We start from the raw sequence: 24,490 nt of genomic DNA, 5'->3' as shown, positions 1-24,490 counted from the left end.
CAGGATGAGACACCGATGCAACTTTCCTCTCTCAAATTTACAAAAGTGTTTCAGCGCCGCTGTAGATAGAAAAAAAAAAAAAAAAAAAAGAGTAGAGGAAATAAAAATGAGTTCGAAAAGTTGAAAATTTGCTGGAAAATTTTTTTTATTTTGAAATGTCATAAAATTTCTAGAAAGTTTGAGATTAATCTCAGAAAAAACGTGTACATTTCTGAGTTTCCAAAGTATTAAATATTTGATTTTTGGACATTTTCCGAGTTTCAAAAGTTGTTGATTTTTGACTTTCAAAACTTAGAAATTTCCACGTTTTTTCTAGAAATTTCTGAGATTAATCTCAAACTTTCAGATTTTTTTCCATCAAAATTAAAACTTTTCTGTTTTTCTAGACAATTTCTGAGATTTTTTGGTGCAAATCCACTCCTCTTTTTCTACGTCTACAGTGACCCTGATACGCCGTTGTAGAAACTAGCTCACTTAGGAAATCTTTTATTCGGTTCTTATAAATCAAATACAAAGCTGCTTACGCCACATTTGTCAATTTGATGAAAAAGCAATAAGAGAAACTTTGGGCTGTCCAATTTTCAGTCTTTATTGCAGCTGGTAGACATTTAAAAACAGTCATTTCTCTTTTAATTCTGCCTAAATCTACAGCAGGTGTATTTAAAATTATTGTTTTGTTTTTTTTAAGTGAAGTTCAGTTAAAACAATGGAAGTGTTTGATATTTTACAGACTGCAGCCGACTCTCTTTGTGTCTTTATTTAGCATAAACACAGATTAGTCCTGAAGTCCATGTTTTATCAAAAACTATTTTCTGAACCTTTAAATTTGTCAAGTAGAAAATTGATGTTGGAGGCAGTCCGTCACCTTTCATCTTCCCCGAGAACATAAGATGTAAAGCATTTCTGGTTCAATTCATTACCTAAAATAAAACTGCACCAACTTAAACTGCCGTGATATTTTGCTATTTATGCAGCTTAGTTAGACAGTTTTTCTGACTAGTAATAAATTACATGTTGCATTTTCAGAGTGTGTTTCAGGTAGGAAGACTATTGGTGGCGCACAACCTCCAACATGGATTTGTTTTGTGAATTAACACCTTTTTCTGTGTAAATAACCGTCAAATGTAAACCTGACGACTGGTAAAAGGGAATAAAAATAGCATTTTTATGTTTTTAGTTCTTAGAATAGAGTTGTTTTGGTTTTTAAACTGTCCAGTAGCTAACCTAGATTTATACTAAATGAAGACGTCAAAAGAGTAATCTACTGACGGCAAGATATTAACTGCTTATGATGTTTCCACAGGACCTTACTTCAATTTTAATATTTTCTTTGGTCAAAGTTTCATTATGTATTTAGAATAAAAATGGATCAGATTTTAAACTATTTCTGAACATTACTGACCAGATTTTTTGTATTTTTTTTAACCGTTTTCCTCAAAAAGTAAACACATTTTTCCGTTTCCTTAAATTAACCAAATTTTCAACTGCAATTTGGACTTACTGGTGCAAACCTCTAATTAAGCCGCTTTAAGAGGAACAAAAACAAAACCAGTCACACCAACACAACAATTTGTTTCTGAAGATGGCCTCTCCATCTTCAGAAACAAGGCGTTTCGTCTTCACGTTTTTTTCCGTCATCCTCTTCAGAAAAACAAAACAAATAAAAAAGAGATGTGAAAAGTGCCGGGTGGTGAAATCTGCTCCTCTCTTCTCCGTTTGTTGGTAAGACTGTGCGACAGATAAGAGGGAGAGGGTTTCGTTTAACGGAACGCCCGGCGGCCTCCGACCGGGGAAATGACGACGGAGGGCGAGAGGAGCGGAGGGAAGGAGAGCGCCGCGGAGTTACGGCAGAGTTCTGCTCCGTGTGTCCGGCTAGAGGTGGGAGAAAGGCCGGAGCTGCTCCAGCTGCACTTCCAGGGATATCCTCTCCTCCAGCAGATCCTGAAAACATCGACAGGAATCAGCAAACAAACACTTAAGATCACCACAACAAGCAGTAAAGACACTAAATAAAGATGTTTTTGGAGTTCACATCAGTAATAACGCTCATTATAATTGAAAAGCCGCCATTTTGGAAAACTAGTTTGCACTTTTTTGTAGAAGAATTCCTAACTTTTACCTGAAATCTTGTTTTGTTAAGATTTCATAATCAGTTTCATTTGTTTAATTTGTTTTAGACGTTTAAAATGTTGGTAACACTTTATTTGAAAGGGTGTGAATAAGACGCACATGACACTGTAATAACTGTGATATAACATGTTATGAACATAAACGAGATTACAACTGTTGTCATGAAACGCCATTGGGTAAATAAGAACACTTTTAATGCAAAGTTGCAAGAAAAGTGTCATTATTTACCGTATAACGCTTCATAACAGTCTCAAAATGACTATATTATCGTTTATCGCAATAATTTCTAGGAAAATTGATCATCCAGTTAATTTTTTATAATGTTTTTACCTTCAGTTGTTGCTGTAGTTCACTGTTGAGTCGAGCCAATACTGTGTTTGTCTCCTTGTTTCTTCTGATGGAAGCTTGAATTGCCTTTTTGTCCTTTCCAACCGATCTAAAGATACAGAAAATGTTGTTTTTCTGCCACTAAACTTTCCAAGATGCAGCACTGGAAGCTTTTTAACAGACAGAGGGTTCAGACCTGGAGATGGAGGGCTGAGAGGTGAGGGGCGCAGCAATGGCGGCGGCTTTCTGGGGTCCGATCTGCTCGTCTTCGGGTCGGAGCTCGTCCTCAGACTTCAACCGCCGCCGAACGGGCTTTGGTGGAGGAGCCAGAGGGCCTGAGGAACCCTTGGCCTTTTGTGAGAGTAAAGCACCGTCACTGACTGGGATTAACGGTCTAGTTAAATCACTGTGTCTTAAATTAAATACACACAACATGTACATTTAAAATGTTTAAATGTACAGTGTAAGTATCTTATTACAGCGTTCATAGCTTTTATTTGAACTTTAAAGGCGATCGATTATGCATACAAAACATGTTGGTTACAAAATTCTTCTTAGACGAGATTTTATTCTGCTCACTTCTAAAAGTTGTTTTAGAGCAGGGGTGGGCAACTCCAGGCCTCGGGGGCCTCCTGCAACGTTTAGATGTGTCTCTACTTCAACACACCTGAGTCCAATAATGAGGTCATTAGCAGGACTCTGGAGAACTTGACTGAACTTAGGAGGAGATTCAGCTGTTGGATTCAAGTGTGTTGGACCAGGGAGACGTCCAAGAGTTGCAGGACACCGGCCCTCGAGGACCAGGATTGTCCACGCCTGTTTTAGAGCCTCTGTCACTTTAATCTAAATAAGCTGCTGCTGGCCACGCCCCTAAACTCTACTTTTATGCACATATCTGAAAATGGCTGCACAAAGATGCACAACTATACAAACGTACATCTCTGAAAAGGAGAAGTGGAGCCTCCTGCACAACCAACAAGAACGCAGCAAGTGGTTTCTGGATGGTGAGTCAACAACAAAACTCTGTTTGTTCCAGCAGCCATTGTACAATGCAACTGATTTATATAGACAGATCTATTTAGACATAGATAGACAACACTAGATAGATACAGATAGATGGATAGATATAGATAGAACTCGATATATTGATTGATATAGATTGATGGAGAGAAAGAGATGGATAACTAGCTACCTATCTAGCTAAATTATATATCAACTTATCTATCCATCTATCTATTTATCCATTCATCTTTATAGCTATAGATAGATAGATAGATAGATAGATAGATAGATAGATAGATAGATAGATAGATAGATAGATAGATAGATAGATAGATAGATAGATAGATAGATAGATAGATAGATAGATAGATAGATAGATAGATAGATAGATAGATAGATAGATAGATAGATAGATAGATAGATAGATAGATAGATAGATAGATAGATAGATAGATAGATAGATAGATAGATAGATAGATAGATAGATAGATAGATAGATAGATAGATAGATAGATAGATAGATAGATAGATAGATAGATAGATAGATAGATAGATAGATAGATAGATAGATAGATAGATAGATAGATAGATAGATAGATAGATAGATAGATAGATAGATAGATAGATAGATAGATAGATAGATAGATAGATAGAGAGAGTATCTGGCCTCCTTGGAGCAAAATGGCTCCTTTGTGTTATAAACATCTTATCCATCACATAAAATTCATTGTTTCTGATTGTAACAGGATAAATAAAAAAGGTTCAATGAATTTTAATACTTTAGTAAGACACTGTATAGAGTTTAAGAATCGACTTACAGAGTTGACTGTAGCCGATGTTCTCTCATCTGCTGGGCCGTCACTTTTTACTGTTCTTAAAGGGCCGGCACCCTCTGATATCTTGTCCGCCTGTTGGTGCACACACACAAAATCAGTACTTTTAGTAATTACACAGGAAATTGAAACTCATAATATTTTCACGAGCACAACAACGTAAAAAATCAGAATAATTGCGGCCAGGTGCGAGCGTACCTGTCCCGCCTCGCTGTGCTTGTCGATGTCCGGCAGGCTGGACGGTTGCTCAGACGCAGCAAACGCCTGAAACTGGCTGAAGTCGGCGAAGTTGGGTTGCTGAGGAATCTGCTGCGGGGAGGTGGTGGTGAGAACAGCGCCCCCTGCAGGGACACCCTCTGCCTCCACACGATGTCCAGTGAGCGGTACCGATGACTGCAAGCGGACGGGACAGGAAATGGATCAGTGGAGGCTTTTGTAACATTACCAGGAAGTAAAACCAGTTTGTTTTCGGTCTTTTAGCGCGATTACCTGTGTGGGCAGCGGTCGAGGCGGCACCGCAGGAGGAAACGCTATCGCAGACGGCTGGGGCTGGCCTGGTGCCGCTGTGGCAGCGAAGGTGCGATTCATGTCCAAAGACGATGAGCGAGAGTGGGACTGCTGGGGGCGAGGAGGCGGAGGGGGCGGGGCTACGACCTTCAGCGCCTCTGGAGACGCACCTGACTGAGACCTGAACACAAAGAGTTCACTTAACGGATGCTTGGATAAAATATTTACATTTTATCATTCAATTAGCACTAATCCAAACAGAAACTAGAAATATTTTATATATTAAATATTTATTTGTTAGAGGTAAAAATAACTGGGTAACAGGTGATTATGCAGAATAATTCTCTCCCACGTCTAACAAAATGAATGTATGACAATTACAGATGAGATTTTGCTAAATTACTTGTGTGAAATTATGCCAATAAAAATGAAATTGTTGTAAATTACAGAGAATAACTGAAATTTTTAGTTCTACACTATAAAATAACAAAAACAGACCTTTGCCTGGTGATTGGCTCCGGATCTGAGGTGAAAGAGTCGGAGCTGCTGTAACCATCACCTATAAAAGAGGAAAATAAAAACCAGTAAAATACATTTCCCACAGGAAAACAAGAGTTTCAACTCACTATTATATGACATGATTTATTACTGTTATTAATGACGTCTTGTGATTGTATAAAGTAAACTTAAATACAACAAAATTTCATGTTCTGAAACGTCTCACAAACTTTATAGACCTGACTGATCATAGGACACCAATTTAACAAAAAATCACCCAATTTTAATAATTAACAATAATAAGTACAAGTCAACCTTTTCTTTCAAATGCAAAAATGAATAACTAACAAAACACAAAATCAAAACAAATTAAATGCGTAAAAACAAAATACAGAAAAAGTAAAAAAATAAAATAAAATCTCAAAAAATTTCTCGCCATATTTTCAGGATTTTAGTAAATAGAAATAATTTTGGTGATTTTAATTGAAATAAAACAAGTTTAGTTTAATTTAACTTTAAAATGTGTATGTGTCTTTTTATTATTAGGTGACTGAAAATATGTAGTTTAGGTCTTTAATCAAACGATGGACTGCACTTTGCTACAAAACTGTGCCGTTTGAATATCAAGCACTTTCAAGGATTTTTCAGAAATCAAGCACTTTCCAAACCTTAAAAATACCTAATTCAAGATTTTAAGCACCTGTACACACCCTGAAAACAAAACAAAAACAAAAAAATAACCACACCACTGATCCCTTTATTTCAAAACCAGTCTGACTTTTCAGTCCCATAATTAGTAAATAGAATTAATCTGTGTGGTTAATAGCAGTTTAAAGTATAAATAAATACTTTTTATATTATTAATATATCTACATATTCAACCATAAAAATAAAAAAAATTCTACAAATCCGTTTGACTTCTTTTTGGATGATTAAATGTAGTTAAATTCACAAATTGGTTTTGATTTTAACCAAATCTGTAATCAATATGATTGATCACCTGAAGTGGTTCAGTTAAAATGACTCAACAAACCCATAAAGTACAATTTTTAACCAGAACTACAATTCATTTTTCAGATTAAGAATATTGACTAAAACAGTAAGAAATAAAAGTTGCATATTTTCGTTTTTTCCTAATGTCTCGATCCTTTCTGAGGAGTTTTGGCGCCACCTTTTGGCCACTCACCGACGGTGTTGGCAGCTACAAACTTCATGGAAGGAGGCAGTTTGGTTTCTTCGGACAGTTCTGGGGGTTTTGCCAGCAGCGGACTAGTAGGATGATTGTGATCTGGAAAAATAAAATTAAAACTTCATGAAAAGTCAACAGAAAATATGTTTTCATAAAACGATAAATTCAAGAAATTTATTTCACCTGCAGTGCTGTAAAGTAGTATTTGCTCTCTTTTATACTTTTTTGCCAAACACAAATGCTTCAATAGATAGATAAAGAATTAGGGCAAATATTAAAGCTAATATCTGAATAAATTTAATACGTATGAGAAAATTATTAACATCTCTGTTTAGATGTTTCTTAGCAAGCTTCACTTTCCTCAGTTAAGGTCAGAGTTCAAGACTCTACAGTAAAGAAAGAAGAAACAGGGAAAAATGGCATTAATGAAAAGTCCCAAGGCCAAAACTAAAGTGAAGATAAAAAGGAAAAAACAAAACTTTTCGCTTCCGATAAAAATAAATAAATAAAAGAAAATATGATCTCTTTGGAAAATATTCTGCAGATTCAGCAATCCGTTTCTGAATTTAAGAGAATTTGAAGACAATAATCCAAAGAGTCGCACTCTTAATGTCTCAAAAAGAAAAATCATTTGGAATGACCTAGTCAAAGTTCAGACTCAAATTAAACTCAGGTGCAAGGCTCGACTGTCATTTCTTGTTAAATTCTTCAATGTTGCCAAATTAACAACGAATCTGCAATGAAAGAGTGGAATAAAAATTCCTTCACGGCCGTTTTATCCTGCGCCGGTCATGGCAGCATCATGTCAGAGCAGCTGTCACCTTTTCCTTTGCTCTTAACTTTTCTGGTTGCTGCATTGCTTTTTGGAGCAATTATTCACTCCAGTTGGTCAACTTTAAGGATTTTTACTCCTTTTCTTTTTACTTCCGGACAGCTGTCATGTGTAACCGTGGCAACAATGTGTCCAAATAATACCTGAACTATAACGGCAAATCCCCGAAAAAGAGCCTTCGAAACCATTTCCTCTATTGGTCACATCCCCTACTCCAACATCTTTTCCCAAACAGTCAGAATGAGGTTTAATTTTATCCTTAGCACGCAGGGAAACAAAGTGTGGGAACAAATGCAGAAAACAGAGAAAAGTCGTACCGCTGCCCGTCCTCTTCAGCTCCATTTCCTGCATGTGAATCTTACTGGGAGTCATCCGGATGGGAACTGGGTGGACGATAGCCGTGTCCTGAAAGGCACACATCCACAAAATGAACTCAAGGCTAAAATAGGGAGTTTGATTCTTTCATTGCCTCAATTTAGTGGTTTATAATAACCATTTCAAACACAAAGTGTCATTTTACAAGCATAAATGTTCGAGCACAAGATTTATTTTTTAAGTATTTAAGGAATATCTGGTTTGCTGGAGGAAAACAAGCCGATTTCCTACAGAAGTCAAATCAGAAATCAACATGCACAGAGGGGATGATACAGATAGAAAAAGAACCAGGAAGGGTTAATGTCTGTGCATTACTCTGTGAAACCGTGCATGCCAAGTGATTGACTTACAGGGTCAGCTGGTGCAATGTTAGAGTCAAATTGGGTCAGAGTTTGTGAGCTGGAGGAGCGCTCGCTAAACGTCTCCCACTGCTGCAGGAGACAGACAGTAAGAAAAAAAAAAAACAACAAACATGTCAGTCAGCCGGAAACAGTGACATCACACTCTTATTGAAAAAATCCTCGAGTTTGGGCGCGACTGTCTAGGCTAAACTACCATTACGGTCCCAAAGAGGGGGGAAGAGGTGCTGAATTAGCAATAATTATGTCTAATGATGAAGAAGAAGAGATGGAATCTTGAGCAATTAGGATGAATCAAATGCAAACCAAGCAAAGAGCAAACAGAGGTTTGAGTTTAAAAGTGTAAAAATGTAGAGGTGTGATGGTTGAACCTCGTTGCTCTGGTTCATCTCTGGCCAGGCCTGGTTGAGCGAAGGCATGGAGGGCGATTTGTTGGGGGTGACTTCCACCGGCGAAGCCGAGAACCCGACTTCAGCCGCCGGCTCAGGAACTTCTGGACACGGGAAGAAAAAACCAGGAAGCAAAAAACTCATTGAAATTAAAACCCTCATTTCTTGAGATACACAGCAGCAAGACAATTTAAATCTTTAAAACATTTAACTTATAAAACAAATCACATAAAACGGAGGTTTCTGTCTTCCCTGTCCTTCATATGAATAAAAACATAAATAGTGACAAAATCTAAACTCCAGCTACCAACAAAACACTGGATCACATATTTAGGTTATTAACAGGTACAAGTCAAGTTGCAACATTTGTTACATTTTCACACTGCATCGAGTCAAACGATCCAAACTAATTTAAAAACCTGTTCCCCTCCTCGCCTGTGGTGGTGCTGCACCAATAACTACTGAAGGAAATGACATGAAAACCTCTGAAGAAGACACAAGCGCAACTTCCTTCTACACAAAACGTAAACAAAAATGGCGTAGCTTCAGATTTTAGCAGTTGTAGGATTTCTGTTTTGTCTTTGGTAAAAAAAAAAAAAAACAAACCATGAGGCATTTCTCCCGCTAACGCTAGGCTAGGCTGGTTTGGTTGTATTTACCCAGAATGCCCTGCGCTGTAGTCCGCTACGAACTAGAATTCGATTCAAGCGGACAAACAACACAATTGCAACACTGTTTGCTTTTGTTTTCAAGAATTTCTTTAATGCAAATGAAAGGGGCTCCTTTGATCTCTTAGCACAGAGGTGTCCAAAGTGCGGTCCGGGGGCCATTTGTGGACTGATTATTTGCGGCCCACAACCACAATTCAAAAATTATACAAATTTGGCTCGTCGATGCAGAAGGAGACTCTTAATTTGTAATCAGGGTGAAAATTATTATTAACATAAGTTTCTTACACAGGAAAATGTAAAGTACAACACAAAGTATTTGTCTTTTTATAACCAAGTTTTAACAAAAGTAAAAATTAACATAGCAAGCGTTGTGAAAGAAAGAAAGAAATCCTGATCTTACTACTGAAAATAAATTTATTCCACCAAAACTAAATGTCTTTCTTCTAATACAGCAAATAGGCAAAAGTAGTAGTAAATAGTAGATTTATGCCAAAAAACTCAGCCTTACAATTTTTTTAGATAAAAACTTTCATAGAATAATATCAAGACATTTTCTTCAAAAAAAAAAAACAAAACATGGAAATTTCTGAATTTCAAATGAAATATTTAGAAATTTTCTAGAAAATGTCTGAGACTATTTACAAAATTTCTGCTTTGTTGACGAAGATTTACTCCTTTTTTTCTGATCTACAATGGCCCTAATATGTAAAAATCGCTTTCAATATTTGGATTTATACCCCTATCTTAGCATATCATCAAGCCTTTGCTTATAAAAATGCACATCAGCTTAGACAGACGAGTCAGGAGAATATGAGCAAACCTGCTGAGTCGTCCAGATCAATCAGCTTCGGCATGAGACTCTCTGGAAGTTTCTCTGGAAGGTCGTAGCCGTTTTTTCTGGCCACGACGAGGTGAAAGGCCGCGCAGAACTCGTCCAGAGTCAGAGCTCCGTCTTTATCAAAGTCCGACAGCTCCCTTCAAATAACAGAAAAAAGCATCGGGTTTGGGGTCCTGAGTTTGAATGCAATGCTGCAGGAAGCATCAGCAATAATAATAATAACTCACCAAATATGTGACAACTCTAAAATTGGTAGTTTTGATTTAGTGAAGAACTCTTTCGCAGCTGAACCTAAAACACACAAAAAGTGACATTTAAAACACTTATTTGGTTACGACCTACGGGGCCCCATAAGGGACATGGGGAAAATGTTTCTTTTACGTTCCCTCGCAGTAAGGAAAAGTTACACAGTCACAAAAGTCAATTTAAAATTTCAAATATATACACATTTAAAGAGCCTCAGTGAAAACATGTTTATATATTCTTAACTCTTTGGTGAAAAACTGAAAATCAATTAATTCACTGCATGTTTATGTCTGTTTGTGTAAGGTTGGCCATTAGTAACCATTCAGACCACCAACACAAAAAGACAATCAAAACTGTCAGATGACTTTATGGATGCGTTTTCTTTTCTCTTTTTCTTACAGAAAGTTTCTGTTTCCATCTTAGAAGGGATGGAAAGAGATGGAAATCTCATGTTTTGCTTTTGCACAAAGGCTTGTGGTCCATTTCTATCCAAAGAAAAATATATAAAACGTCAGATATCTCACAAATGAGATAAACTAGGGGGCTCTGTAACAACCTTTATTTGAGAGTTTATAGGTTTTTCCCTACCAGGTATTAAGCCAGTGAGGTCCGGCTGAATGGTTTTGAACTGGTTGATGTAATACTGTCTCTGCTCGTCTGTGATTTTCCAGGGATCGTCGTAGCCGCTGGACTGTCGCTGGATCTCATTGGTCGTCGCAGCCGAGGCCACGGTTCGTATCGTTGTGCTTTCCTACAGGCGACACAACTGTAGTTAAAAATCAACAAAACCTTTTTATTTTAAAGTCAACACTGAAGAGAAATTTCAATAAAGAAAAAATGTCAGTGCCTTGAAACATGGAGATGGTTTTTATGTCTCAAAAACCAAAAATAGAAATGAATTCTGTCTACAATTAGACGCAAGCTTTTATTTGAAGCGTTAAAATAGCTGCTGAAGTCTCAGTTCAGCAGCGCCGGCTGACAAAGCAGGGGCAGAAAACGCTGACTGATGTTTAAAGACACAACTGTGTTGCATTTCTCTTGTTTTATGTTTGCAGCAACTGCAGCCACCAGCTTATCTAATGAAAGATAATCACTGTATCTGCAGATATTTTTGTTTTAAATAAATTTCAAATCAAGACTTCCTATACATTTCTAGGTGTGTAGCGATACAATACTCTCACGATACGATATTCTGATCACGATACAATATGTATCACAATGTTTGGCAAATGACACAATTTGACACTATTTGATGCACTTTTATGATTTTCTGAAAGATTTTATTAGGACAGAGTGATTTTAGTGACATTTTGTGTTCCATAGACTTGGATTTAATTTATTAAAAACTGATTAAAAGCACCAACTACAATACTTGACTCTGATTGGACAGAGTCTAACAGTCTGCAGCTGGACAAAATGAATCAAAGATGCAGAGAGAAAATTAGTTTCTGTCATTTAATTCATGTGGATTTGACATAAAACTCAAAGTTTCAACAGTGATCCAGGAGCTGAGTGGGGAGATTATCAGCCTCTGTAGACTCTCAGTATGCAAATTATTGCACTTTTGTTTTTCTTTTGGACATAGTGTGGCTGTATTTTGGAGTAAAAAAGTCTTTTGGACTCTAGGAAAAAGGTTTTTCTACCTTGGCTCTCGGAGTTAGCCGTGGCTGTAAGCCGTTTACTACTAGCTGCTAGGGGAGTGGCTCTGCCTCACCCTGTAGTGATCGACTCCTTGCAGCTGCACAGTGCCGCCGTTCCCCTGTTGGACCTCTGAGTAGCTGCCTCTCAAACTGCCAGGATCTCATCGTACTCTCAGTCTCTGATACTCTTTGTCAGTTGCTAATAAGAATGATCGATCCGCCATCGTCATCATGACAATCCGCACTGCGCCCAGACTGCGGGTTTCCCCTCTTCATTTTCAAGCTCAAAACAGAGCGCCACTGCCTGCTGCGCGTTCATTCTTCAGGTAATCCTTTATATACAGAACAGAGCTAAAACCACTAAGCTAAAAACAAATTACGAAGTGGATGCCACTAGTCGCTCCGATATCCAAACTCTGAATTAATTTCGCGATCTCACTGCTTTTGCTGCTGCTCCGTTCCGCTTGTCTTTCATGGTTACTTGCGCAACTTTACTTTGTTTCTTAGCAACAAAATACAGCCCATCGTTATTTATTGAAGATTTGAGATTTCCAAAAACAAAGAAATCTAATGTTGCGTTTTGTTTTTTACGTTTGGAAGCTCATTATTCCCTTTCACATAACCAGAAAAGACGGTTTTTGACATTTCTGACCTTCAGAAAAATATGGTTTACTTATTTTAGCATAACTCCAGTTTTACTTGGTCTATTAACACAATTTAAAAACTGGTGTGTAGTTTATAATGTGCACTTTAAGCACAACATGAACAAAAAAATTCTGGAAGGATTTGGATTTTACTAGAGATCTATTTTCATTTTTTTTAATTATTAAAGAAGGTTTTGACTTTACAGATAAAATTATACAACACAAAACCCCTTCATATAGAGAGTTTGTTCAAGTATACAAATAAAAATAATTTAATAAAATGTATTTAGTTATCTATATATAGAGAAAATCCACTAAGGCTGCACAATATTGAGAAACAATACTATATACGTTGATATTGGTTAATGTCACTATAGTAATAAGACTTGAGAAAAATGAATAAATAGTCTGAACTCATATCAAACTTTTGCCTGATAGAGCAAAACCTATAAAATATATAAAATTAAATAGACCTGCCACAACAAAATGTAACATCAATTTATGGCCAAATTACATTTTAAGGCCTTAAATTAACTTATGCACTTGTATCTATTTATTCATTAGATACATAGTAAGATAAACTGAATATAACAGTAGTCCTGTTATACCGTGATCACGGTGCTAATAGCATGAGCTAATTTTAATTTTTCTAAACAATATATCTAACAGATATTAGGAAGTGAGATAGTAATAATATTGTAATAATATGCAAAATAATACAAGAAAAGAAATTAAAAACATGACAATAAAAAACATTTGGCATGGATATAGTGCTATTTTTAAAGAGTCAAAATAGAGTTTTGTTTGTATTTTGAACATATTGAAGCTGGTTATAGACTGACTGGGTTCTAAATCTTCTCAGAGAGACGATTTCTTCACAGATTTAAACAACATCAAAGGATCCAAAATGGCTGACATCATGTGAAGTGAGGGCTGGGTCTGTTGTGCTTTTAAAGTAGTCTGATGAGTGGCGTGTTTTGTGCCGCTGCCCTACCTGGACTGAAGACGGGTGCATTGCTGGGAGCGTGCTGGAGGGCGGGGTGTCTGCTGTGAAACTGACCCAGCTTTCCTGGCTTGGGGGAAGAGGAGGAGGGGGCGAGTGAGACGACCACATGCCATCACCGGTCACTGGCCCTGGCAGAGAGGAACCACAGCAAAGGATGTTTTAAAAAAAAAAGCCCTCCGACGCCCTGATTAACACACGCGGCTGCAGAGGGACTTCTGTGACTGTCACCTGTTTGTGGTTCTCTGAACTGCGTCCACACAGCTCCGGTTGCAGCCACCACTTGTTGCCTGTCTGCGTTCCCTCCGCTGTGTTGCCGTTTGTGCTTTCTCCAAGAGTGAGGGGACGTGGGGGGAGACTGGTGCGGGGAGATGACCGGGGACGTCGGTTCGGGCTGGGAATCATATGGAAGCAAATCACACACATATTTAGTTGACAAAATGATAAAAATCTATATATTCTCTAGTAAAATACACCATTTGAAGTGCTCTAATCAACTATATTTCACATTGAAGGATGCATTGTGCTTTTGAACATGTTAGGATAGGGCTACATGTTCATAATAATCCTTCTTAGATAATTTGATTTTAGTTTTGAACTGTTTTAGGGCTTCTGTCACTTTAAATCCAAATAAGCTGCTGCTGGCCACGCCCCCAAAAATCAACATTTACAAATGGCTGAAAACAAATGCACAATAAAACAATCGTACATCCTTGAAAAGCAGAAGTGGAGCTTCCTGCACAACCAAGAAGAATGTAGCAAGTGGTTTGTGGATGGTAAGCCAACAACAAAACACAATTTCTTTTCAGCAGCCATTGTACAGCGCACACTCAAAGAAATTAATCATTGACTTAACATAATTATGTTTGTTTCAACGGGTTCCACATAATTGTACTATGTTAACTGGAAGCAAAACAGATATAGTAATCTGACATTATGACTTTATGTTTAACTAAGATTAAAATTAACCCAACTACTTCAAATCACTTCAGACTGACAAAAGAGAAGTTAGTTGAACTAACTTAACTTTTTTATGTTAGTCTGACAAAGCAAACACTCTTTCAGTGCTTCTAGTAGTGCTGGAATCCCACCTGGGTTGCTAGGCAATGAGCTGGAGCTCTTCTGGGGTTGCTAGGTAACAGGGCAACGCCTGCTGATTTGTGATGTTACATTCTGGAGTTGTTGTTTTTTTTTTTTTTGAAACGGCTCATTTTCCAGACACCAAAAAACATATTTGTTTTTTTTTTTAAAACACTTGGAATGTTTTTAGAAGCAGCAGAAATCCATCACTGCAGAAAACGAAAAACTAAACTCAAGTATTTTGTAATTTTTGCCTAGTTTTTAGTGCAAATATTTTTAACAAACTTCAAATATCACAAAACTAACTCACAAGTACCTTTTTGGTAAGCTATAGAAGCTTGTTTTAGGTAAATAATTCCTTAATATTGATGACAAAGTACCAGATCCATTGGCAGATTATTTAACTTGTAAGACATTTTTCATACATTATTAGTTCAATTATCTGCTAACAAGCACTTTTTCCATCAATATTAAGGAATTATTTACTTAAAACAAACCTCTATATCTTGCTGAGAAGTTACTTTTAAGTTAGCATGTCTTATCTTAAGTGTACTAAAGTATTTGCCCTAGAAACTAGACCATAACTACTTGGTAAGATTTTGTGTTTTTGCAGTAAAATTAAAGTACAAAAACATGCAAAATGTGAAATTTGCATAATAGCTCCCATTTACAGCATTCAAAGTGAATTCAAAAGTGAATTATTGCTTCATTTCACATGTAGGATGTTAAAGCAACCAGTGAATGAGCATTTCAAAACACTTAGAGATAACCGGCGTGTAAAAGATCTACTTGGCTGATTGGAAAGTCAAAACACTGAAAAAGCAATCTGATCAACAAATCATCAAACACCCACAGGAAAAGAAAGTATTAATACTTCAGAAGCTTTTCTGTAGCAGCTGCAGGCTTGAAATATTGTATATCACTCTTCAAAATGAAGAACACACTAGTAAAAGTCATCCAGATTTACTATCTGAGTGGTTTTGTTGGCAAACGACTTGAGAAATAAAGAGTATTTGCTGCCTTGTTACCAACCTGAGCTTCTATGCTGGGCGCCAGGGGCTGGATGACCTCGTGGGCAGGAAGTGAAGTGGAGGAAGGGGGGCCTTTCTTGTTCTGGAGACCCCGGCCCGGCGGTCTGGGTATTAAAGCAGTTCCGGGCGCCGGGTATAAGCCTTGGCTGTCTGCGTCCTGGTACAGGGCAGCATGCCTCGCTTCTGCCTCGTTCTTCCCCACCACGAACCTGGGCAGCGGCAGATCTTTGACTGTAGAAGTAAAGGAAAAAATTAATTCAATCAAACCAAATCCAGGTGTCTTAACACAAAAAGTGATGATCAAATCTCTTTCCACAGGCGCTGAAAATGTGTGCGTAAGTAGTCCGTCTACGCTTTGAGCCGAGTCATACAGTGGTAGGCATCAGCTGACAATATTATAGCTTGTAAAATGAGGGAAAGCCATAAAATGGGAGCAAAGTGGAGATTTTTGCTTCCTCAAAATAAAAAGCACTGATCTGTTCTGCACAGCTCGGCTTATTTGTGTGAAATTAAAAGATTACAGTAAAATATGGAAGCTAATATTTGCTCGGAAGTGTTCAGAGTTACATCTTAAGTGTTATAGTCTTTAAATAGAAACGGCAATAAAACAGGAGGAGAATAAAAAGAGGAGGGCAAAACCTGGCGAACCATAAACGCGTTAAAAGCTACCATAAATACGTGAAACGAATCAAACATAGTTAACCTTTGGATGATAAAATGACAAATATTAAACAAATTGAACTTCAAATCTTAGAATTCACAAAAATCGAGCAACATCGGCTCGATTGGAGATCATAATTACAACATTTGACTCATTTTTCAGTTGGTGCAGTTTGCTTTCTCACTGCACTGAGTCAAACAAACCAAAAAGCTTTGAAAAACCTCTCCCCCTCCTCGCCTGTAGGGGCGCTGTACTGAGAGCTACTGAAAGAAACAACATGAAAACGTTTGAAGAAGAAATGAGCGCAACTAAAATGGAGTAGCATCAGCGTGTAGCGGTTGTAGGGTTTTTCTTATGTTTAGTAAAAGACAACGACTCACCAGGAGTTTGTTTTGGTTGTATTTACCCAGAATGCCCTGTTCTATAGTCCACTTCCTGATTTTGGAATTATTTGCAGTTCGCTTGGCGTTCAAACCGCAACAGATTTCACTCCAACTGAAAGTGGTAGGTGGCGTCGTTTAATTGTAATTAAAGTATAGAGTCAGAAAAATGTGGGTTAATTATAACAAATTTTTTTCATTTGAAGAATCTGGTTGGGAAAAAGGGAAAAACTAAATTGTATCCTAATGACTGGATTGACTTTATTAAATTACGTTAATAAAGTAGAAAAGTTGCATTAATAAAACAACTCGAGTTCATATTACCTATACCTATGTGGATATTATAGGTGTGAGACTGAACATAATCTATATCATCATGATTTTCAGAAATGGCTGTAGTCTCCTGATATTTAATCTCTTATTTTAAGAAATTAAATTAAGTCTTAAATTTCTGCTCCATCATCAGTCTGGACAACTATTCTCATGATCTGATTTTAGCAATAAATTGAATAAACCCAGCAGACCTCCTACTGTACATGTGCAAATCAAATCGTGTCTCTTTCCGCTCTTGAAAAGCCAAATTTAATTTAGAAATATATATATATATCCATGATGCATTCTGTTGCCTCTAGTTGTTAAAAATCTATGTATCTTAGTTTATGATATAAAGAAATGTCTAAAGAAGTATTTTCTGTAAAACTCGAAAAATAAATCAGCTGAAACAGTTGGAGAGGCTGAATGTTTGTGTGAATGTTTTTTGGAATGCCAAACATTTAATTATTGAGGAACAAAAGTAACTTTTTTAACCAGAACTCCCCTCTCCAGTATCAACTGAATCAGGAATCTTAACTTCAAAGCGTCCACAAAAGTTAATAACCTTCCTGAGGTACAATGTGTCCTTTTATAGCAAAAGGAAGTGGTCGCTTCACTTCCTCAAATGTTCAAATTATGAAATCATCAGAGCATGTTGCAATATTTCAGGGCCCAACATGCAACTCAGAGTAAGAGTAAAAACTTTGGGTGCTTTAACCAAACAGGAAGCCATGTTGCAAAGATGTTCAATCATGCTACAGCTACAAAGTTTTATATATTTTATTCAGATTTCTGTAACAGAGCAACATAAAGTAGTGCATAATTGCAAACAGGAATGATACAATCAGGGTTTCTCCCAGCGTATTACAAGCCTGGTGGGCCACCAGGCTTTACTTGTGCCCCCACCAGGCTAAGCATTGCTAATTTATTTAACTCTTTATAAAACTTTTACATTTTTAAGACTTTATAGCTCAGGTGTTAATCTTCCAATAACACATAATTATCAAGTACTATTTTCAAATTTCATGTCAACTTTAAACATTTTTAACTGAAAAACACAAAGGGCCGCTGAATGAGTAACTGCCCTGGGGCCCAACCGACGGGCTTAGCAGGTTTTCTGGGGGAAACCATTGAGAGGAGTAAATACACTCCAAAAAAAGTTGAAAGAACAGATTCAGAACAAAAATTAAGCCAAAACTGTACAGAAATTATAAACATATCGCATTTAAGATAAAAAAAAACCTTTTGTCTGTAAATATGTTCCACCAAAAGCTCCTTAAATGTCATTGTTTTAGCTTCACCCAGTTAAAATTACTGTAAAAAGAAAATCTCCTAGGCACCTTCTGATATTCAACTATTAATCAAAAAAAATAATCACCAGCTCTGCTGAGCTTTTCACATGTTGATGTTAGAAATATTTTTTTAGTTTCAGACGCAACCTTTGCTACAAATGATCAAGCATGAACTAAAGGAATACTGTGCTGCTGCATTTTAGGCAATAAAATGTTCATTTTCTTATTTAAAAAAGGAATTGAATTGTTTATTCTCATCTCTTAACATATTTCTAATATTGTATATAAAAAGGCTTAAATGAAATATGTGCAAAATGTGGGAATATTTGTCAGAATAATTGATAGAATAATTAATAACTAAAACCACTTAATTGTAGCTATACCTGTCACAATAACACATTTTGATGGACGATAATTATAGCAATAAATTATAATTGTTTTGAGACCATTTTCAAGTTATAATGGCATAACTTTAATTTAGCAAAGAACACTTCACAGTAGAACTGGAAGATATTTCAAATATCCAAAACAAACACGACCAAAATAAACAAACAGAAATAAAAGCCATTTATAGCCGAAACCATAAATAAAATGGATTATGATGTTTCTATAAACAAATTGCCAGTCATCATGTTTGATGATCAATTTTCTCTTTTTTTGAAGAAAATTACAACCGTTCTCTATGAAACTCTGAATTTAAATGCTGCCAGTTGTTCCAAAACAAACCAAGGCAGATTCTTCTTACAAACTGGGAGATTGTATTTTCCACAAGCAGTTTATGTTCAAAGTAAACATCGTTGTTTACTGTATTCCTGCTCCATATGCAAATAGAGGCTTTAATAAAAGGCGCCGCACTGACATGAGAATATTCAAGTTTGAACTCACCCGAATTGAGGCTTTCCACCCTCAGGGGCAGCCCAGACTGGGCGATGGCGATGAGCTTCAAAGCAATGTAGAACTGGCTGCGTCCGAAGTGACCCAGCCGAGTGGCTCCACACAACTCTGTGATCTGAACACACACACACACACACACACACAGAGATAAGGAACAGTCAACACTGTATTCAGCTGGACTTCCCTCTCAGAATCCACACCTTCAACTTCTGTTTCTACCCAAAAACAATGACTGTCCAAACAGTGTCGCACTTTTTTGTATGTTTATCCAACAGCGACTCTCTTATTTGTTAGCGTTCTCGCTAGCAGATGATCAGACGTCATAAACTTGATTAGGCCTGTTGCAATAAGCAATAAATCAATGAATCGCAAGATAAATTAAAGCAAGCACAATAATTTCCATTTGCATGATTTATCGTTTTTCTCTTTCTACTAGGGCTGAAACAATTCCTCAAATGATTCAAGTGGCTTAATTATTAAAATTCCTCAAGGAAAATTATCTGCCTCAAAGCTTCGTTAAGTCATATTTTATTATTTTGCGCACCGTGTTGTGGTCGGGTGATAATGCTCTCACTTCCGCCTCTGAGTTGTTGACGAAAGCGAAGTGTTAGCAGCATAATGTCCAATTTCCAATCCTTGGAGGATTTTATTGATTGATGATAATGTCCGGGTTTTTATCGTTTTTCGGGGGACCAATAAGTATCCTTAAAATTACTGGCGCGATGCCTGGAGTACGGCAGCCTTTCTCCTCCCTGAGCTGCTGCCTGGTGGCGGTGAAGAGCGCAGCGGGTGTATTCATAGAGGTGAGCAGATAGACTCAACAGCCTTGTGCTGTAGTTGATGCTTAACGTAAGTCTAGATTTACGGACAAACTGGAATATTAATTTCATATCCTTCCGGTCTCAACAAATGGGTGGCGGAGCTCATCGTGGCGGTACAGAACCGGTAGATGTGTTTCTGTGTGACTAAGGAACCAAATGCCGTCGCTAACAATGACACAAAAGCAATAAATGTCTGGGCAAAGTGAGAATTCAACTATTAAATTGACTGAAAATGAAAACATAAACTAAAAGCTGGAGTATAGACATTGTCAATAAGTTTATTTGTGAGCCTGCTTCTTTATTATTAAATTTCATATAATTTTAGATTTTTGTATAACTTTTCTTCAGGTTAACTTAGAAAGTGAGATATTACTGTTAGAGGCTAATTTTCTAAACTACAGAAAAGTTATTGTTAGGGAAGCTCGAACATGAAAAATTGGACTGATCTTTGTATATGATAGTGATACTGCTGTTATGTTAGATTTACCAATATTTTATTTTAGCAATTTGTTTTATCCGATTACTCAATTAATCATAAGAATAAACGATAGAATACTCGATTACTAAAATATTTTTTTACAACGGCTCTACTTTCTACCAAAAACTGGATGATAAGTTTGGTGCTTTGGTTTCTTTTTTGGGGACAATTTTGCTTACAAAGCCTTCATAATTCATTTATTTGCCGTTTCTGTTGTTTTGTGTGTGTTATTTATTGTTAAATGCTCATTAGAATATAACGTTTATTCATCTTTGAGAATGTGTTCTTGCATTATTATGCCGTTACCATAGTATTACTTCAAATTGGTTTCAAAACAACAACATCATTGTTTATCTTAATAGCTTCTAGGACAATTTATTGTCCAGTAAAATTGGTTATTGCGTCCAAACTTTCTTGATCTGAAAGTCCTTCAGGGTGGGCAGATAAGGAGAAATCTGAAAAATGTTTGAAATGTCGTTCACCAGAAACAACATGGATTCACACAACCAGAAATGCAAACTGTAGCCGCCTGATATCAGGAGAGTTCAGCTTAGTAACGTTAGAACAAGTCTTCAAGTGGGAGTCCTTCAGGACTGGGAACCGCCACAGCTGACTGATCCCTCTCCTGCTGACAAAGGACCTAATCTAAGTCTGTGTGTGTGTGTGTGTGTGTGTGTGTGTGTGTGTGTGTGTGTGTGTGTGTGTGTGTGTGTGTGTGTGTGTGTGTGTGTGTGTGTGTGTGTGTGTGTGTATGAGCATATAAAGCACCAGCCGCTTTTCTCAGCCTGTTACAACATGACACTGGAGCATCAACACTGCGCCCAGTGTGGATTTTCGAACTAGAGAGGGATTGCAATTCTTCCACCACACAGTCTCCCCTTGTTGACCTTGAGAAGGATGCTGACTCACAAACGGCAAATACTGGCCTGCTGAGTGACGCCGAGTCACACCAGAACGGTTTGCTGCAGCGCAGACGAGTTGCTCAGGACTCAGGGTTAACAGAGATCAGGAGCTGAATATGCTCTCTCAACATCTCCGTGTTTGCACCTGCGCTCGGCAAATCACCAGGCAGCACAACTAAGTCAAAGGAAAACCGAGGAGTTCCTAAAGATATGCATGCGGTCAGAAATTCAACATTATTTGCACAGAAACAGACAGGGTGGAGGAGGCTGCAGAGCCAACCAGTTGTTGCCAAAGAGCGTTGCGACACCAACTTTGTTTGGTTGTTCAAAATTAAAACCACAAAAATTATGTACATGAAGTGCAATGCCCAAAGGGAAACAATTAAAAATAAAATCTTAAGATGTTAAAACGAATTAAGTCTGAGTGAAACATAAAAGATGTTTTAATTTGGGAGATTAGACTGAGGATTAAAACATTTCTTTAAATGGCTACAACAAATAAAACAAAAATCTACTGCATGTTCTTTGTTATATTGGAGTCCATCAGAAATAACATTTCCAAAATATCCATTTATATGCCTCAAACCAATCATCCGATACCATTATTATTACTTTTTTTTTTTTATTAAACTTAAAACAATCAATGCACATGGACTGAAAATATTTGATAAAATCTTCAAGATGTTAAAATGAATATTGATGCATATTATGAATAGAAACATTGTTTTTGTATGACTTAAATTCAATACTGATATAATTGGTGCCTCTCTAAATATCCAAACATGTTTTAAAAGCAAGGACTGTGTTACTCTAGTCAATGAGGTTGTTTTTTAGTAAGAATGATAAGAATAACACCAACTTAAAACCTTTTAAAACATCTCACAGGATTGGTTCCAGTTAATCTTCCCAATAGTGGTATCCCGTGATCAAGATTTATTAATGCCACCTTTAAGCAAAAATACATACAATTTCACAACTAGATTATAAAACCAAAATATATTTGAGGGTTGATCAGCGGTGAAGACTCTTTAAGCCTGAAGCTGGATGTTGCAGTTACATTAAGAAGTGCACACGGTGACATAAAGCCTGTGTGTTCAGCATGTCAGCTCAACCCTGACAACAGGGAGGCAGATATCAGTGGAAGGAAAAGGGAGGAAACACTGAGCAGTCAGCTCAAAGCCTGATGGGAACATTACATCTTCCAATGGATGAAACCGTAACAGATTATTTTATGTTGTATTACACTTATTTTGACAAGATTAGGTTGATATCAAGGAATCAAAGAACAACTTTAGTAATGGTTGCTAAAAATGAGGAATTAACTGGTTATTTGTATCAAGTTACAACTTCAAAGCTGTTCAATTCTTCATCACAAACCTCTTAAGGTATAAAAAACCTCTTGCGGTATAAAAATAACGAAGGTTCCTACACTTTTCTCACCTTTGAGATAAATTTGGTAGTTTGGAAATATTTACAGGTGTTAAAAATATATAGAGGCACGGTGTGGCTACCAAAGGGGTATCGCTCATATTAAACTACAGTTATAAATGCCTGACTATTTAAAATCAGTTTATTATACCACACGTGTGAAAAAAAGATGTTAATCCACAAAACGAGTATGTATAAATGAAAATTAGTAATAAACTTAAGGGATATTTAGTACACTTTATTTTCTATAGTAAATGTAGTTCAAATTTGAAAGTATTTAAAAACTGCCAAATACAGTAGCTGCTTATAATACTAAATAAAATTGTTATATTCTTTAACACATGTTTATAATCAGAATTGTTACTTATTTCTGCTCCCTGTTTGCAGTTGAGTGATTCTGTTCAACTTATAATGGTGGGAAATGGGCTTTGACTGGAGAAAAAGCCCAATAAAGTTCAGCTTGGGGCTTAAAATTGTTTTGATCGTCTATGGATACTAATAAAACGTAAAGGTTATTAAAGCCGTTTGTGTTTCCATTTTATCCTTTTGAATTTTTATTACCAGCCATGTTGGTTGACTTCATGTAGCATCACTGAGGTTCGCGGGTCTGTGTAGGTTTTATTTTGTTGGTCTGAAGCTGAGAAGTTAATTCATAGCCGTGTAGTTTGGCTAACTTTAGCCGGAGGAAGGTGTGTCTCTCGCTGCGCAGCTTTGCTAACCTGCCTGGCTAACCTCAGGTCATCACTCTGACAGGCAACACCGTTTAATACATCTTCCGTATAAACATCCATTTGTGCGGCGTACGAGGTGGTTGGGAGTTCAAGCAAACTGGTACCTGGTTGTTGTTAGCTTACCTGCAGGACAACTTCACTGGGGAGCTGAGCCGCCCGGAAAAGGTCAAGAACTCTCCCATTAGAAGCCACTTTTTTGGTGTTGTCCGTGTCGCAGTAGACGAACAGCTCCGAGTAGTATTTCTGCTCGACATCACTCAGCGTTAAGCTTTCCATCGTCGTACCGAGTGAAGCAGGAAAGCGGACTAGCTGGCCGTTGATTAGCCCCCTTAGCCAATGGCTGGGGCAGGATCCGAAAACGGATGAGACTTCAGGATCCCAAGTCGGCTAACGGTGAGGTTAGCAGTAAAACTGTGCTCCGCGAACGTCCCTAATATTGTATCCTGGTAAACAAGGCTGACCCCTGCACGGTTACCCAGCCGCGGATAGCTTTCACACAGTTAGTTAACTTGTTGGGCAGCCAAGCCAAAGTGGCCAACCGCTAACACGGCTACCTTGAATCAAAGTCAGCGGCTCGAACAGAAGGCTAAACTAGCAAAGTGCGTCCGCCTCCTCGATGTGGGCATCAGCCGCGTTGATCTCGCGGTACAAGACGACTTCTCCCCCGGATCTGAGTCAGGATGGTGGTTCCGATCCTGGTCCGAGGCAGACTCCTCCACTGGGCCGTTAGAAGTAAAGTTTCAGGGTCTTGGTGCTCCTTCCTCTAGTAATCATAGCCGCCATTCCTGCCGTCATTGTCAAGCCGTCCCGGAGGCAGAGCGCCTCTTCCGGTTTACCCTTCAAAATAACGGCCGTTTTGCATATCATTGCACTTTAATACAACGGCGACATTGTAGATAGAAAAAAGTAAATTTCCGCCAAAAAATCTCAAATTTTCTAGATGAAAACGTAGAAATGTCTGCGTTTGAAAAGTCGAAACTTTGCTAGAAAAAACAGA

At 37.5% G+C, this 24,490-nt stretch overlaps 1 protein-coding gene across 2 annotated transcripts; it reads right to left on the bottom strand.

Annotated features, from left to right (window-relative positions):
• Positions 1–568: 568 nt before the first annotated feature.
• Positions 569–24,333, bottom strand: reps1 (RALBP1 associated Eps domain containing 1). 2 transcript variants are annotated; one of them, XM_023347462.1, is made up of 19 exons: positions 23,617–24,333; positions 19,125–19,248; positions 15,596–15,825; positions 13,715–13,877; positions 13,475–13,614; positions 10,785–10,947; positions 10,178–10,241; positions 9,933–10,087; positions 8,424–8,545; positions 8,044–8,124; positions 7,636–7,723; positions 6,484–6,585; positions 5,298–5,358; positions 4,782–4,980; positions 4,491–4,685; positions 4,278–4,367; positions 2,654–2,808; positions 2,461–2,566; positions 569–1,941 (listed from the first exon to the last, which is right to left on the bottom strand). In XM_023347462.1, the coding sequence occupies exons 1-19, from the start codon at positions 23,767–23,769 to the stop codon at positions 1,873–1,875; spliced, it is 2,460 nt and encodes an 819-aa protein (XP_023203230.1). In that variant the 5' UTR covers positions 23,770–24,333; the 3' UTR covers positions 569–1,872. The 2 variants fall into 2 exon arrangements, with proteins under 2 accessions (XP_023203230.1, XP_023203231.1); XM_023347463.1 differs by lacking the exon at positions 8,044–8,124.
• Between the last annotated feature and the right edge of the window lie 157 nt (positions 24,334–24,490).

Source organism: Xiphophorus maculatus, chromosome 15 (assembly GCF_002775205.1).
Source record: "Xiphophorus maculatus strain JP 163 A chromosome 15, X_maculatus-5.0-male, whole genome shotgun sequence".
NCBI lineage: Eukaryota > Metazoa > Chordata > Actinopteri > Cyprinodontiformes > Poeciliidae > Xiphophorus > Xiphophorus maculatus.
The sequence above is the reverse complement of the archived record's forward strand: the minus strand, read 5'-3'. Positions and strand labels throughout refer to the sequence as shown.